General features: G+C 46.4%; 1 protein-coding gene across 1 annotated transcript; it reads right to left on the bottom strand.

Moving 5' to 3' along the window:
- Positions 1–9,468: 9,468 nt before the first annotated feature.
- On the bottom strand, positions 9,469–13,316 carry RLN3 (relaxin 3). Its single transcript, XM_087707934.1, has 2 exons — positions 13,103–13,316; positions 9,469–9,903 (listed from the first exon to the last, which is right to left on the bottom strand). Exons 1-2 carry the CDS (start codon positions 13,260–13,262, stop codon positions 9,647–9,649), a joined length of 417 nt encoding a protein of 138 aa, XP_087564060.1. The 5' UTR covers positions 13,263–13,316; the 3' UTR covers positions 9,469–9,646.
- Between the last annotated feature and the right edge of the window lie 1,609 nt (positions 13,317–14,925).

Below are 14,925 nucleotides of genomic sequence, written 5' to 3'. Positions count from 1 at the left end.
CTCTCTCTCTCTCCCTCCCTCCCTCCCTCCCTCTCTCTCTCTTCCTTCCTTTTGTCTCTCTGTCCCTTTTTTCTTTTTTTCTTTCATCTCTCACTATTTTTTCTTTCTTATTTATTTATTTATTTATTTATTCCTTTCTTTATCTTTCTGTCTGTCTGTCTGTGGGGGGGGGGCAGTGGTGGGTTTCAAAAACTTTGGGAACCTACTCTGTGGGTGTGGCCTCCTTTATGGGAGTGGCTTCCCGGCCATGTGTTCTCTCTCTCTCTCTCTCTCTCTCTCTCTCTCCCTCCCTCCCTCCCTCCCCCACTCTCTCTCGCTCTCTCTCTCTCTTCCTTCCTTTTGTCTCTCTGTCCCTTTTTTCTTTTTTTCTTTCATCTGTCACTTTTTCTTTCTTTTTTATTTATTTATTCCTTTCTTTATCTTTCTGTCTGTCTGCGTGTGTGTGTGTGTGTGTGTGTGTGTGTCAGTGGTGGGTTTCAAAAAAATTTGGAACCTACTCTGTGAGTGTGGCCTCCTTTGTGGGAGTGGCTTCCCGGCCATGTGTTCTCTCTCTCTCTCTCTCTCTCTCTCTCTCTCTCTTCCTTTTGTCTCTCTTTCCCTTTTTCCCTTTTTTCTTTCATCTCTCTCACTCTTTTTTTTTCTTATTTATTTATTTATTTATTCCTTTCTTTATCTTTCTGTCTGTCTGTCTGTCTATGTGTGTGTAGCAGTGGTGGGTTTCAAAAACTTTTGGAACCTACTCTGTGGGTGTGGCCTCCTTTATGGGAGTGGCTTGCCGGCCATGTGTCTCTCTCTCTCTCTCTCTCTCTCTCTCTCTCTCTCTCCTCTCTCTTCCTTTTGTCTCTCTTTCCCTTTTTTCTTTTTTTCTTTCATCTCTCTCACTCTTTTTTTCTTATTTATTTATTTATTTATTCCTTTCTTTATCTTTCTGTCTGTCTGTCTGTGTGTGTGTGTGTGTGTGTGGCAGTGGTGGGTTTCAAAAACTTTTGGAACCTACTCTGTGGGTGTGCCCTCCTTTATGGGAGTGGCTTGCCGGCCATGTGTTCTCTCTCTCTCCCTCCCTCCCTCCCCCACTCTCTCTCTCTCTTCCTTCCTTTTGTCTCTCTGTCCCTTTTTTCTTTTTTTCTTTCATCTCTCACTATTTTTCTTTCTTATTTATTTATTTATTTATTCCTTTCTTTATCTTTCTGTCTGTCTGTCTGTCTGTCTGTGTGGGGGGGCAGTGGTGGGTTTCAAAAACTTTGGGAACCTACTCTGTGGGTGTGGCCTCCTTTGTGGGAGTGGCTTCCCGGCCATGTGTTCTCTCTCTCTCTCTCTCTCTCTCTCTCCCTCCCTCCTTCCCTCTCTCTCTCTCTCTCTCTCTCTCTCTCTCTTCCTTCCTTTTGTCTCTCTGTCCCTTTTTTCTTTTTTTCTTTCATCTCTCACTCTTTTTCTTTCTTATTTATTTATTTATTTATTCCTTTCTTTATCTTTCTGTCTGTCTGTCTGCGTGTGTGTGTGTGTGTGTCAGTGGTGGGTTTCAAAAACTTTGGGAACCTACTCTGTGGGTGTGGCCTCCTTTATGGGAGTGGCTTGCCGGCCATGTGTTCTCTCTCTCTCTCTCTCTCTCTCTCTCTCTCCCTCTCCCTCTCCCTCCCTCTCTCTCTTCCTTCCTTTTGTCTCTCTGTCCGTTTTTTCTTTTTTTCTTTCATCTCTCACTTTTTCTTTCTTTTTTATTTATTTATTTATTTCTTCCTTTCTTTATCTTTCTCTCTCTCTCTCTCTCTGTCTGTCTCTGTCTCTCTGTCTCTCTTTGTGTGTGTGTGTGTGTGTGTCTCTGTGTGTGTGTGTGGCAGTGGTGGGTTTCAAAAATTTTTGGAAGCTCTTCTGTAGGTGTGGCCTGCTTTCCGGGTCCACTGGTGGAACCTCTTCTAACCGGTTCGGTAGATTTGACGAAACCGGTTCTGCCGAATAGGTGCAAACTGGTAGGAACCCCACCTCTGCTTGCGACCCTTCTTTGTCACGGGCGACTCAAAGATATTCTCCTACGACTGGATGCAGATTTCCTCCCTCTTCCTGTCCCCTTTATCATCAGTTGCCCTAATTTCCCCGCTTTGGAGGCGTGAGACGGTGATCTGATGTAAGAAAATGCAAGGTCCCGAAATCTACTTGAATAGCCAGAATGCCGAAGAGAGGCTTGGAAAAAATAACAGCTTTTATTTGTAGAAAGAAGATCTGGTTAGCAATAGTTAGCAATAGTTAGACTTATATACTGCTTCATAGGGCTTTCAGCCCTCTCTAAGGAGTTTACAGAGTCAGCATATCGCCCCCAACAACAATCCGGGTCCTCATTTTACCCACCTCGGAAGGATGGAAGGCTGAGCCTGGTGGGATTTGAACAGCCGAACTGCTGAACTGCAGTCAGCTGAAGTAGCCTGCAGTGCTGCATTTAACCACTGCGCCACCTCGGCTCTTAGACCATTCCACAAGATACAGACAAAGAGCATGCAGTGAAAGGCCACACCTTGGGGAAGGTATACCATCCTTTTATACCTTCAGAGACTTCAGCTTAGTACCCAGTTCTGGCCCCCTTGGCCCATGCCTTCTTTGTAGCCCTGCATTGGCTGTGCCGCAAGGAACAGGGGTGGGGGGGCTGAGAGCTTAGTAACACAGGTATTTGCCCCGTGTAACCCTACCAGCCTATCACATACCCTGCACCAGGCACTGAGTTGTACACAAAAACAAGATAGCAGGAGTTCGATCACTGGTAGGAGCAAACGGCAGAGGCAATTCTAATTATTTTACAGGAGCAAAGCAATTCTTACAGAAGTGAAATAGCAAGTTATTATTATGCCCCAGTAATTCTACCTATTCTACTATTATTATGTCCCTTCAAAATAAACAGCCTGCCCTTTGTTTGCTGGATTCATTGCTCTGGTCTTAATTTCCCAATTTAGGGGTGTGTGTGGTGGGTATATTTATGGGCATTAGTTGCAATTAAATCAATTCCTTCCAATATTTGGATGTGTCAATAAGGATCTTGCATAGGAGTGTAGTATTTCAGTTGCATCTATGCATGAGTTACTGTCCATGCTTATTTTTCTCCATTTGGTCTCCCATTTTTAACTGGGGAAAAAATGTTATTGGAAGGACAATTCATTATCTGTTAGCTTTAGTTCTTAGTTCTAGCCTCCCCCCCCAAAAAAAAAAAGTTTGGTACACGTGAATTAAATCATAGAATCATAAGGTTGGAAGGGACCTTGGAAATATTCTGGTTGCAACCCCCTGCCCAGGGCAGGAGACCTAGTACCATCTTGAACAAATGATTTTCCAATCTCTTCTTGAAAACTTCTAGCAATGGAAGCAACCCACAACTCCAGGACGCAAGCTCTGCCGGTTCACCGACAAATGCGCGATCATCAAATCCGCGCCGACAAAACCGCGCCGATGAAACTGCGCCCGCCATCAACAAACAACGTAATGGGACACGAAAACAACGTTATAACCCTAACCCTAACCCTTTATAACGTTTTCGTGTCCCATTATGTTGTTTGTTGATGGTGGGCGCAGTTTCATCAACGCGGTTTCGTCGGCACGGATTTGACGATCACACATTTGAGGGGTCACGAGCTCTGCCGTTGGTTAGTTATTCTGTCAGAAAATTACTTCATAGTTCCAGGTTGGATCTCCCCAGTGGTCTGCAGAGTGCAAAAACTTTTTTTTTTTTAAATTGTCTCTTCAAAATCTTGGTGCGTCTTATACTCCAGTGCGTCTTATACTCCAAAAAATACGGTACTCAAATTTTCCACTACCTGTTCTCTGGAACCTGTGGGAACCTGCTGAATTTCAACCCTGGACCTCCTCTCTGATGAATATGCTTCTTGTCCTATTTTGGAGAAAAAGTCAATCTCCCTCTTCTCTGCGACACTCAGCATCTCTCAGGATCTCAGCGTCTTTTCGGTATCATAGTGACCAGAACTGGACACAATATTTTGAGTATGGCCTCCCTAGTGCTCTATAAAACAGTACTATTGCTTCTCAGGATCTTGATGCTTCTGTGGATGCAGGCTAAATTTTATTGGCCTTTTGAGCAGCTGCAGCACACTGCTAGCTCATACTTAAGTGAATTGTCATTTAATTGTAATTTAATAAATTTATATGCAGCCCAATCCCGTAGGACTCCGGGCGGCTTACAAAATACAAGAGTAAAAATAAAAAGTTAAAATATAGGGAAAGAGGAAAACAGATTTAAAAACAACACACCATACGCTCAATCTAGGTGGGGCTGGACCTCGTTCATGGGGTCAACAGCCCCAGGCCTGCCGGAACAGCCAGGTTTTAGTGGCTTTTCGGAAGGCCGAGAGAGTGGGAAGTGTCCGGATCTCTGCGGGTAGATCGTTCCATAGGGCCGGAGCAGCTACAGAGAAGGCCCTCCCCCGGGGGGGAGGGTCATCAGCCAGCATTGTCCGGTCGACGGCACCCAGAGAAGGCCCAGCCTGTGAGATCATATCGGCCGTTGGGAGGTATGTGGCGGGAGGCGGTCTCGCAGATATCCAGGTCCTAGACCATGTAGGGCTTTAAAGGTGATAACCAGCACCTTGAAGCGCATCCAGAGACCGATAGGAAGCCAGTGCAGCTCGCGGAGGATAGGTGTAACATGGGTGTATCTAGGTACACCCAATATTGCTCGTGCGGCTGCATTCTGGACCAACTGTAGTCTCCGAACACTCTTCAGGGGCAGCCCCATGTAGAGCGCATTACAGTAATTAAAGTAAGTGGTGGTCCACCAGGACACCTACCGTAGATCCCTCTCACGGTTACTACTGTTGAACTAGGTACTCACCTATTCTACAACTCTGCATTTGTTTTTTTCTGCCTAAGTGCAGGATCTTTTCTCACTACTGAACTACGCTGCATTGGATAGGGCCTAATGCTCAAGTTTGTCAAGATTCTTCTGACTCTTGAATCTAGCTTGGTAAATGTCAACAATTTCCCCATCTTGGTGTCTTCTGCAAATTTGATCAGTTCCCCTTTTTGTCTCCCTCATCTACACCGTTTATGAAGATGTTGAAGAGAACTGGGCCTCAGGCAGAACCTTGAGGTACCTCACTACATGCTTCCCTCCACATAGATTGAAGATTACACACAGTGTGTGGTTGGTGAGCTAATTGTGAATCCATCTGGTGGTTGCACTGTCTATCCCACATTGTTCTGTCTTACCAAGGAGTAGGCGGTGATTTATTTGTCAAATGCCTTACCGAAGTCCAAGTATGCTATTATCCACTGCATTTCTATGAACCATTCATTTAGTCACTTTATCAAAGAAGGTAATAAGGTTTGACTGGCATTGGTCTGATAGTTTTTGAACTGGCTGTTTGATTTGTGGCCATGATTACATTTTATGACAGTGAACACTGTAAATAGCCAATATTTGCAACTTTGCAACTTTAATAAGATTTGTATGCCTCCCACTCCCTAGGGACTCTGGGCGGCTCACATCAAAAGCAAAAACATAGAATATTAAAAGTACAATTATTTAAAATAAAATCATCCATTCAATCACGTGGGGCTGGATTTCAATCAACAGCCCCAGGCCTGCCGGAACAGCCAAATCTTGGTCGCTTTACGGAAGGCCAGGAGAGTGGTAAGGGTCCGGATCTCCACGGGTAGCTCGTTCCATAAGGCCGGCGCGGTTCCACCACAAAACCGCGGTCGACTAAAGCGCGTACCTGACGTCATCACAGCGCGACGAAAAAAGCACGCTGTGAGCGCTAAAGTTAAAATTAACCCCTAAACCTAAACCTAACCCCCCGAAACCTAACCCTAAACCTAACCCTAAACCTAACCCTTAACCTAACGCTAAACCTAACGCTAACGCTTAACCTAACCCTAAACCTAACCCTAACCCTAACCCTTAACCTAACCCTAACCCTAACCCTAAACCTAACCCTTACCTTAACGTGAATCGGCTTGCTTTCAAAGCGCTTTTTAAAGCACCCTTTTTTCTCCGCGGTCGCTGTTGTCGCGCTGCTGATGACGTCAACGACGTGCTTTAATCGGGCGCGCTTTAGTGGACCACGGTTTTGTCGTGCCACGGGCCGGCGCAGCTACAGAGAAGGCCTTCCCTCGGGGGGCCGCCAGCCAGCATTGTCCAGTCGACGGCACCCGGAGGAGCCCCAACCTGTGTGATCTTATTGGTCGTTGGGAAGTAAATGGCAGGAGGTGGTCTCTCAGGTAGCCAGGTCCAATACCATGTAGGGCTTTAAAAGCAACGACTAGCACCTTGACGCGGGTCCGGAGACCAATGGGGAGCCAGTGCAGCTCGCGGAGGATAGGTGTAACGTGGGTGTATCGGGATACACCCATTATCGCTCGCGTGGCTGCATTCTGGACTAGTTGTAGTCTCCGAACACTTTTCAGGGGCAGCCCCATGTAGAGCGCATTACAGTAATCCAGTCTTGAGGTCGCGAGGGCGTGAGTGACTATTCGAAGTGCCTCCCGGTCCAGGTAGGGCCGCCACTGGTGCACCAGGCGAACCTGGCCAAAGACCCCCCTGGTCACAGCCGACAAATGGTGATCTAACGTCAGCTGTGGATCCAGGAGGACCCCCAAATTGCGGGCCCTCTCCGAGGGGTGTATAACTTCACCCCCCCCCCAGGCTAAGAGGTGGAATGTCCGGACCATCTTTGGGAGGCAACATCAATAGCCACTCGGTCTTGTCTGGATTGAGTGCAAGCTTGTTCGCTTCCATCCAGACCCTGACAGCCTCCAGGCACTGGCACATCACTTCCACTGCTTCGCTGAATATTGCCCTTGCCCTTAATATGCACGCCAGGGAATCAGTGTGGGTGACTGTATGGTTAGCAGATGTCTTTCCTGAGGCAGTTTCTAAGCCTGGCTGTTCTCAAAAACTTCCAGATAGCTTATGATTAAGATCAGGAATGATATAAATTGTTTAAAGCTAGCCTAGCAAGGAGGAGCTAAGTTCAATGTAAAGATGTTATCAATTTTCCCACAATGTGTGCATCTTTTTGATCTATGAGACCACTTACTCCTTTAATTCTGGCTAAGAGGAGCATGAGTTATAGTCTCACTTACGTAGATTAGTGGGAAAACTGGCATATACAATTCAGTATATCCCACCAGTCGGTCTTCCTTTTTTAGCCCAGTTGCAGAAGAAAATACGATACTAATATGATTTACATTTTCTCAAAGTTTGGTATTATGGCAGATTGTTCCAGGAAAAATTGCACATAACCACTCTGATAAATGTCCCTGGCTTTCCCCTAAACTTTTCCAGCTCTTCTCAACATTGTTTAAAAGGATGTTTGCATGAAGATAAACTTGTCCAGCTGCTTGGAAATGTTGTGCAAACATCTTGTAGTGTTTATAGTTTGAGAAATACTGATGCCATCAAAAGGAAACAAATCTATGTTGAGTGTGTCCCCATTAAAACAAACTGTTATGAGTCAACGTAGTGCATCTCATCAATTTGTTTCATATTTTTTTTCCTTTTCGGCTTTGCTTTATGGTCATTTGAATCTCAGAGCAGCAGATGTAGTTCCTCTCTTAAGAGATCAAATGAATAACCATGGAGGCACCACCACTCTGAAAGCTGTTGAGAGACCGCCTTCTGCCGATTACCTCCCACAGACCCATTCGATCCCACAGATTAGGCCTCCTCCGTATTCCATCTGCCGGCCAATGTCGGCTGGCGACTACTCGGAGGAGGGCCTTCTCTGTGGCTGCCCCGGCCCTTTGGAATGAGCTCCCCGTGGAGATTCGGACCCTCTCCACCCTTCGGGCCTTCCGGACGGCCGTGAAGACCTGGCTGTCCCAGCAAACCTGGGGTTGAGTCGTCCCCCCCACTCGAATTTGCTGTGTCTGTTGTGCTTTTAAATTGTTCGTATTGTCCGATTGTTTTTGTTTTACTTTTTGTAATTTCCCCTCCCTTGGCTTTTGTTCAGCTGCCCTGAGTCCCTTCAGGGGAATAGGGTGGCCTACAAATTGAATAAACTCCAACTCCAACTCTGTTGGTTGTGAGACCAACTCAAATACCAACCAAGAATTTATTTATTTCTTTGTTAAATTTAATGCTGGTCTGTGATCATAATAAAAATGGATTGATTTTTGAATTTGTTTGCTGCCCATCTCACCATGAGTTCATTTGTAAATTATCAAATGTGGGAGAACATTTGTGACCTTCACCATCACTCAGAAAGCCGTTGCATTACACTTTTCCACCAGGCATTCTCTGCTTTTGGCCCGAATTTTCCTTGGTGCCTGGCCATTCCAGGAGATCCAGCTCTAGTAATTTCAACTGAGTAGAACAGGAGAATGTAACTGTCCATCCTGGTTGTGACTGAGGCTCATTGATGAAATTACAATTCATGGAAATAGTGTTAACAAGACTTACAAGACTTAACAAGACTGGGGGGGGGGAGGTTGTGGGGGAGGGAGGGATGTGTATTAGGCTTGACGAGGGATGTTAGATTTTAAAGTAATATGATTGCACGTGTATACTGTCTTTTCTTATTTTTTCTTTAAAACTAAGATATGTTAAGTATATTGATATGGAAGCATAAATACCATCAACATAGAATGGAGTTTGCTCGGAAGTTGAAATACACCAAGTGAATGAGAGGAAGAGGGGGAAACAGAGGAGAGAAGAAAGATAGGAAGAGAGGGATAGGAGAGAGGGTGAGGGGGGAAGATGGGGAGGATGAGTGGAATGTAGAGAGAGGAGAAGGAGAAAGGAAGGGGAAGTAGAGTAGGAAAAGATGATGGAGGGAAGAAAGGAGGTGGAGTTGGAGTTGGGGTTTATTCAATTTGTAGGTTGCCCTATTCCCCGAAAGGACTCAGGGCGGCTGAACAAAAGCCAAGGGAGGGGAAATTACAAAAAGTAAGACAAAGACAATCAGATAATACGAACAGTTTAAAAGCACAACAGACACAGCAATTTCGAGTAGGGGGGGGAACTCAACCCCAGGCTTGCTGGGACAGCCAGGTCTTCACGGCCGTCCGGAAGGCCCGAAGGGTGGAGAGGGTCCGAATCTCCACAGGGAGCTCGTTCCAAAGGGCCGGGGCAGCCACAGAGAAGGCCCTCCTCCGAGTAGTCGCCAGCTGACATTGGCTGGCAGATGGAACACGGAGGAGGCCTAATCTGTGGGATCGAATGGGTCTGTGGGAGGTAATCGGCAGAAGGTGGTCTCTCAAGGTGGGAGAGAGGTAGAAGAAAGAGGTGTATGGAGAGCAGAAGAGCTAATAATGGGTTTTTATCTTTCTGGGTATTGATGGCAAGAGGAACTGATGTAATTACTACTTAATACAATAGGATATTGGCTATGTAATAGAATACATGTGATTGTATGTTATGAAAATGGAAAATAAAAAAGTATATTTTCAGGGGGGGGGAAAGACTTTCATGTGAGAAAGTGCAGAGCACTTTACAAGTGAGTATAACCATGTTAAGTTGGATCCATAGGCCTCTTTGACATCAGTGTCTACTTTGATGAAAGGCATGGATGTTTCATGGAGGAACTCGTGTTGCATTTGCACGCATGCTGGTTAATAAATCTTCAAGTCCTCACAAATTCTATAGTATACTTCCTTGTTTTATTTTATTTTTTTTAACCAAGGAACACATGCGGTAAATGAAAACCTCTACCTAACATAGAGAACTGATCTCACGCTTGCTGCAGCCCCACTTACAACAGGCATTGCTCAAGCTTTCCATAACATCTCGGGCTCCGCGATCCAAAGGCCAGGGCTCTTCGGAGAGGGCATAGCTCTGCCGACCTTGCCAGCTCCCATAATTGTCAGCGGGATCCTGTTGGGAGGAATGCACTGGATTCCACTCATTGGATAATGATGTTGCATCAAATGCTTCTGCAGGATCTCCCCCAAGGAAAGCACTGAGATTTCCTACAATGAGAATGTAACATTGGAAAGTAGGGAGATCAGAGGCAACATATTGGACTCAGTAAGTGGACTCTCTGCTAGGAAGTCAATTGAATCAGAATATCTTAAAGTAATATGCATTAGATGAAGCATGAATAAATATTTAGCAATAGCAATAGCAATAGCAGTTAGACTTATATACCGCTTCATAGGGCTTTCAGCCCTCTCTAAGCGGGTTTACAGAGTCAGCCTTTTGCCCCCAACAATCCGGGTCCTCATTTTACCCACCTCGGAAGGATGGAAGGCTGAGTCAACCCTGAGCCGGTGAGATTTGAACAGCCGAACTGCTGAACTGCAGTCAGCTGAAGTAGCCTGCAGTGCTGCATTTAACCACTGTGCCACCTCGGCTCTTGGTGTTTAGGCAAACACCCCCTTCCCCCCATTTAACATCCTCTGCAGAAGTAGCAAAACCTACATATTTCAAAACACCTTTGGAAAACAAATGCTTCGTAGGCTGCCTTGGTGAATTGTTATTAACCTCATTGGTAATATCAATATTTTGTAAATAAACAAAATATCTGAAATAAACCCTGAAGCAGAAGGCTGAGCAAACTCTAAGATTTAGCAGATACTAAGAAATTATTCAGATTTACGGTAACCTTTTTCAAACAGAGCTTAATAATGCGAGCATCTTTTTTTGAAGAAGGGAAGAAAGTGAGCAGTGGTTGGATAGCATCATTTTTCTACGTATCAATGTCAAGTGAAGATGATCATTGGTTAGTGCAGAACATTGAGCCTCATTGATGGGGAAATGCCATGTGTTAATTTAATTGCCATCGGATCTGTTTGGGCAACCAAAAGCATATTGAAAGGGGGATGACATTAGAAGGAAATGCTTGCAATTTAGTTTCCCAGACAGGGATGCTTGTCCCTTGTCTACAAATTTGTAGTTATATCCTCTTCCTCCAACCACAGCCACTTTCAGAGATGCAGCTTCCGTTTTGAGTAGAGACGCAGGAAACAGGGAGAAGAGCCGAGGTGGCCCAGTGGTTAGAGTTAGGCTACTTCAGCTGACTGCAGTTCTGCAGTTCGGTGGTTCAAATCTCACCGGCTCAAGGTTGACTCAGCCTTCCATCCTTCCTAGGTGGGTGAAATGAGGACCCGGATTGTTGTTGGGGGCAATATGCTGACTCTGTAAGCCGCTTAGAGAGGGCTGAAAGCCCTATGAAGCGGTATATAAGTCTAACTGCTATTGCTATTGCTAAATGGGCTAAAGCTTAAGAAAGGATTATGGTATCTTGTCGAAGAAGGAATGCTATTTTGATGTGCCTTGGTTTCTGCATTTTTTGTGACAAATATGCTCTTTTCAGTACCAGATAAGATGTTTTCCTCAAACGGTATCCAAACTTTGCACCCAAAACGTTCCACATTTGGTTTTCAGCATCTCTCGGTAGAGCAGAAAGGACTCCTGTTTTCTACAGGAATGACTTCTACCAGCCAAGTATTGCATTGTCCATTAGGAAAAACCTAATATAATAAAGCGTCTTCCTCTATTTTTATATGATTCCAACTGGACAGATTATGTCTACTTTTAAACCCAATCTAGCATTCTTGGGAGGGTATGGGTGACAAATCTCATGTAGCAAGGTATTTACTGACTGGGGTAATAGGAATTTAACTCAACTTGCACAAAATGAGTAATGATAATTAATTTTGTTGGTGAATGGCAGGGCAGCATCCCTGAATGTGTCTTCTCACAGCTACCCTTTGCTGGAAATATCGTAAGGCCGTGATGGCGAACTTATGGCACGCCAGGGGTGGGTTCCTGCCAGTTCTAACCTCTTCTATAGAAGAGGTTCCACAAATCTACTGTGCCATTTAGAACCGGTTCCAGCTCCCTCCCTCCCCCCGCCCGCACCACGCTTGCCCTGCCCGCCGCTCACTGATCGCCTGGCTCACCAATCACCCCACCCACCTCTAAGAGCCCTATCTAAACCTTAAAATCTTAAAGCTGTCAAGTTTGAACACCCCTGGGTTTTTTTTCTAAAGGGTTAGGGGTGTGAGGGTCTTGTAACTTGACAGCTTTAAGACTTGCATGCTTCAATGCCAGAGTTCCTGAGCCAACATGACTGGAGGAGGAATTCTGGGAGTTGAAGTCCACAAGTCTTAAAGCTGTCAAGTTTAAACACCCCTGGGGTTTTTTTTTCTAAAGGGTTAGGGGTGCAAAGGTCTTGTAACTTGACAGCTTTAAGACTTGCATGCTTCAATGCCAGAGTTCCTGAGCCAACATTTTGGTTGCTAAGCAAGAGCGTTGTTAAGTGAGTTTCACCACATTTTACAAGTTGGCCACACCCACTGAGTCACATGACTGCCAAGCCACTCCCACCCAGTCACATGACTGCCAAGTCACTCCCACTCAGTCACATGACCGGCAAGCCACTCCCACAAAGCAATAGCAATAGCAATAGCAGTTAGACTTATATAAAGCAGGCCACACCTACAGAACAGGTTCTAAAAATTTTTTGAAACCCGCCACTGTGGCACGTGTACCAGAGGCGGCACACAGAGCCCTCTCTGTGGGCACGTACGCCATCACCTGCTGCTCTTCTGGTTTCCAGCATGTGCACCTGCGCCAACCAGCTGGTGTTTGTGCATGCCGGAGCACCGGAAACTCAAAGACTCTCTACATGTACCTAGATACACCCATGTTACACCTGTCCTCCCTGAGCTGCACTGGCTCCCTATTGGTCTCCGAACGCGCTTCAAGGTGCTGGTTATCACCTTTAAAGCCCTACATGGCCTAGGACCCGGATATCTCTGTGACCGCTTCCTGCCACATACCTCCCAGCGCCCAATAAGATCTCACAGGGTGGGCCTTCTCCGGGTGCCGTCAACTACACAATGTCGTCTGGCGGCTCCTCGGGGGAGAGCCTTCTCTGTAGCAGCCCCGGCCCTCTGGAACGATCTACCCCCTGCATTTAACCACTGCACCACCTCGGCTCCATGTTCTTGAAAGTATCCAGGTGTTGGAAGGTGGTAACTCAACATTCCCATTATGCAGGACTATGTTAGCTGGGAATTTTAGCAACTGTAATTCCCAGCTAACATAGTCCTGCATAATTGGAACCCCCAGTCCTATTCCGTTCGGAAGACATCACATAAGGTAGAGCTCGGACCTTAACTGGAGTCCACCCCGAGTTTGCCAAGATCCCCTTTTGCTCACCTGCTCGTCTCCAGCGGGATCCTCCACAGGTGAAGATGACAGCACGGATGAACTCCCTGCCACACAGCTTGACCCCATAGGACGGTGTCCTGGCTTCACTCACCAGCCACTTCTCTGAGAGCAGCACTCCAAGCACCAGAGCCAGCAGGAATTTGGGCATGGCTGAGAGCTGTGCGGGACGGAAATTGGGTTTCCTGCGACAACACAACTGCCTTTTGCTAGTTCCTCAGTGTAGCTGAGCCCCTTTTATATCTCCAGGCGGACATGAGCATCTTTCCGGCTATCTCCCCGATTAACAGCAGGAGGGGGTAGCGACCTTTCTTGGTGGAGGAGAACTTGGGAGATGTACGCTAATCAGAGATAACCTTTTCCTTGTTATCAGCTGGGCAGATAGGGAATTGTGTTCAGCGCTCACCTGGCCTTTCCGGGTATGGACAGGCGTGTAGGTGCATAGCGAGAAAATGAACAGCAAAACATGCAAATGTTGATAACGAGCGGGAGAGGAACATAGGCAGAACAACTCCCCAAGACTTCCCACACTTAAGTATGCATTTAGAAGACCTTTATGTTCCAAATAACAAGGTGGGCACTCAATCCAGACAAGACCGAGTGGCTACTGATGTTCCCTCCCAAAGATTGGCCAAGTATTCCATCTCTCAGGCTGGGGGGGTGAAATTATACGCCCCTCAGAGAGGGTCCGCAATTTGGGAGTCCTCCTGGATCCGCAGCTGACTTTAGCACACCATTTGTCGGCTGTGACCAGGGGGGCATTTGCCCAGGTTCGCCTGGTGCACCAATTGCGACCCTACCTGGATCGGGAGGCCCTTCAGATAGTCACTCACGCCCTTGTGACCTCAAGACTGGATTACTGTAACACGCTCTACATGGCGCTGCCCTTGAAGAGTGTTCGAAGACTTCAGCTAGTCCAGAACGCAGCCGCGCGAGCGATTGTGGGTGCACCCAGGTACACCTACGTTACACCTATCCTCCGCGAGCTGCACTGGCTACCCATTAGTCTCCGAACTCGCTTCAAGGTGCTAGTCATCACTTATAAAGCCCTACATGGCATCGGACCTGGGTACCTGAGAGACCGCCTCCTGCCAATTACCTCCCATAGACCGATCAGATCGCACAGACTAGGCCTCCTCCGGATTCCATCTGCCAGCCAATGTCGGCTGGCGACTTCCTGGGGGAGGGCCTTCTCGGTTGCAGCTCCGGCCCTCTGGAACGAGCTCTCCGTGGAGATCCGGACCCTTACTACTCTCCCGGCCTTCCGCAAAGCAACTAAGATCTGGCTGCTCTGGCAGGTTGGGGGGCTGTTGAAATAGCCAGCCCCACGGTAACTATGAATGTTGTGCATTTTAAATTGTTGTTTGTCTATTTGTCTATTTATCCCCTTTCCTTGTTTATTGTAAGCCGCCCGGAGTCCTTCAGGAGTGGACGGCATACAAGACTAATAAACACAAACACAACACAAATATATCAACAGAAGCAGCAGGGAAGACAAGCAGGGTTCTCACTCTTATTACATCTCCTAGTTTACCCTTACCAGCTTGGGCATTTGTCAGGAGTAGCTGGGAATTATAGCCGAATTGTCTGCAATGCACTAGGATGGAAACAGTTCCTATTGTGCTACATACTCTGTCTAACCTCAGATCGATGCTCAACAGTGGTGCTCCAGAGCAAATTTCCCCTTGCATTTGTGTTGTTTATTGGATTGATCAGGTCATTAAATTAGGAGACTTAAGACATTGTACATAGTTAAACTCCATTAAAATATAATGTAAATTCAAATAAGTTATGGGAAGAATACTTACCAACTA

Source organism: Thamnophis sirtalis, unplaced genomic scaffold (assembly GCF_051295495.1).
Source record: "Thamnophis sirtalis isolate CommonGarterSnake01/CBP01778 unplaced genomic scaffold, rThaSir2_p1.2 scaffold_3, whole genome shotgun sequence".
Taxonomy (NCBI): domain Eukaryota; kingdom Metazoa; phylum Chordata; class Lepidosauria; order Squamata; family Natricidae; genus Thamnophis; species Thamnophis sirtalis.
Note: the sequence above shows the minus strand (reverse complement) of the source record. Positions and strands in the feature narration are given on the sequence as shown.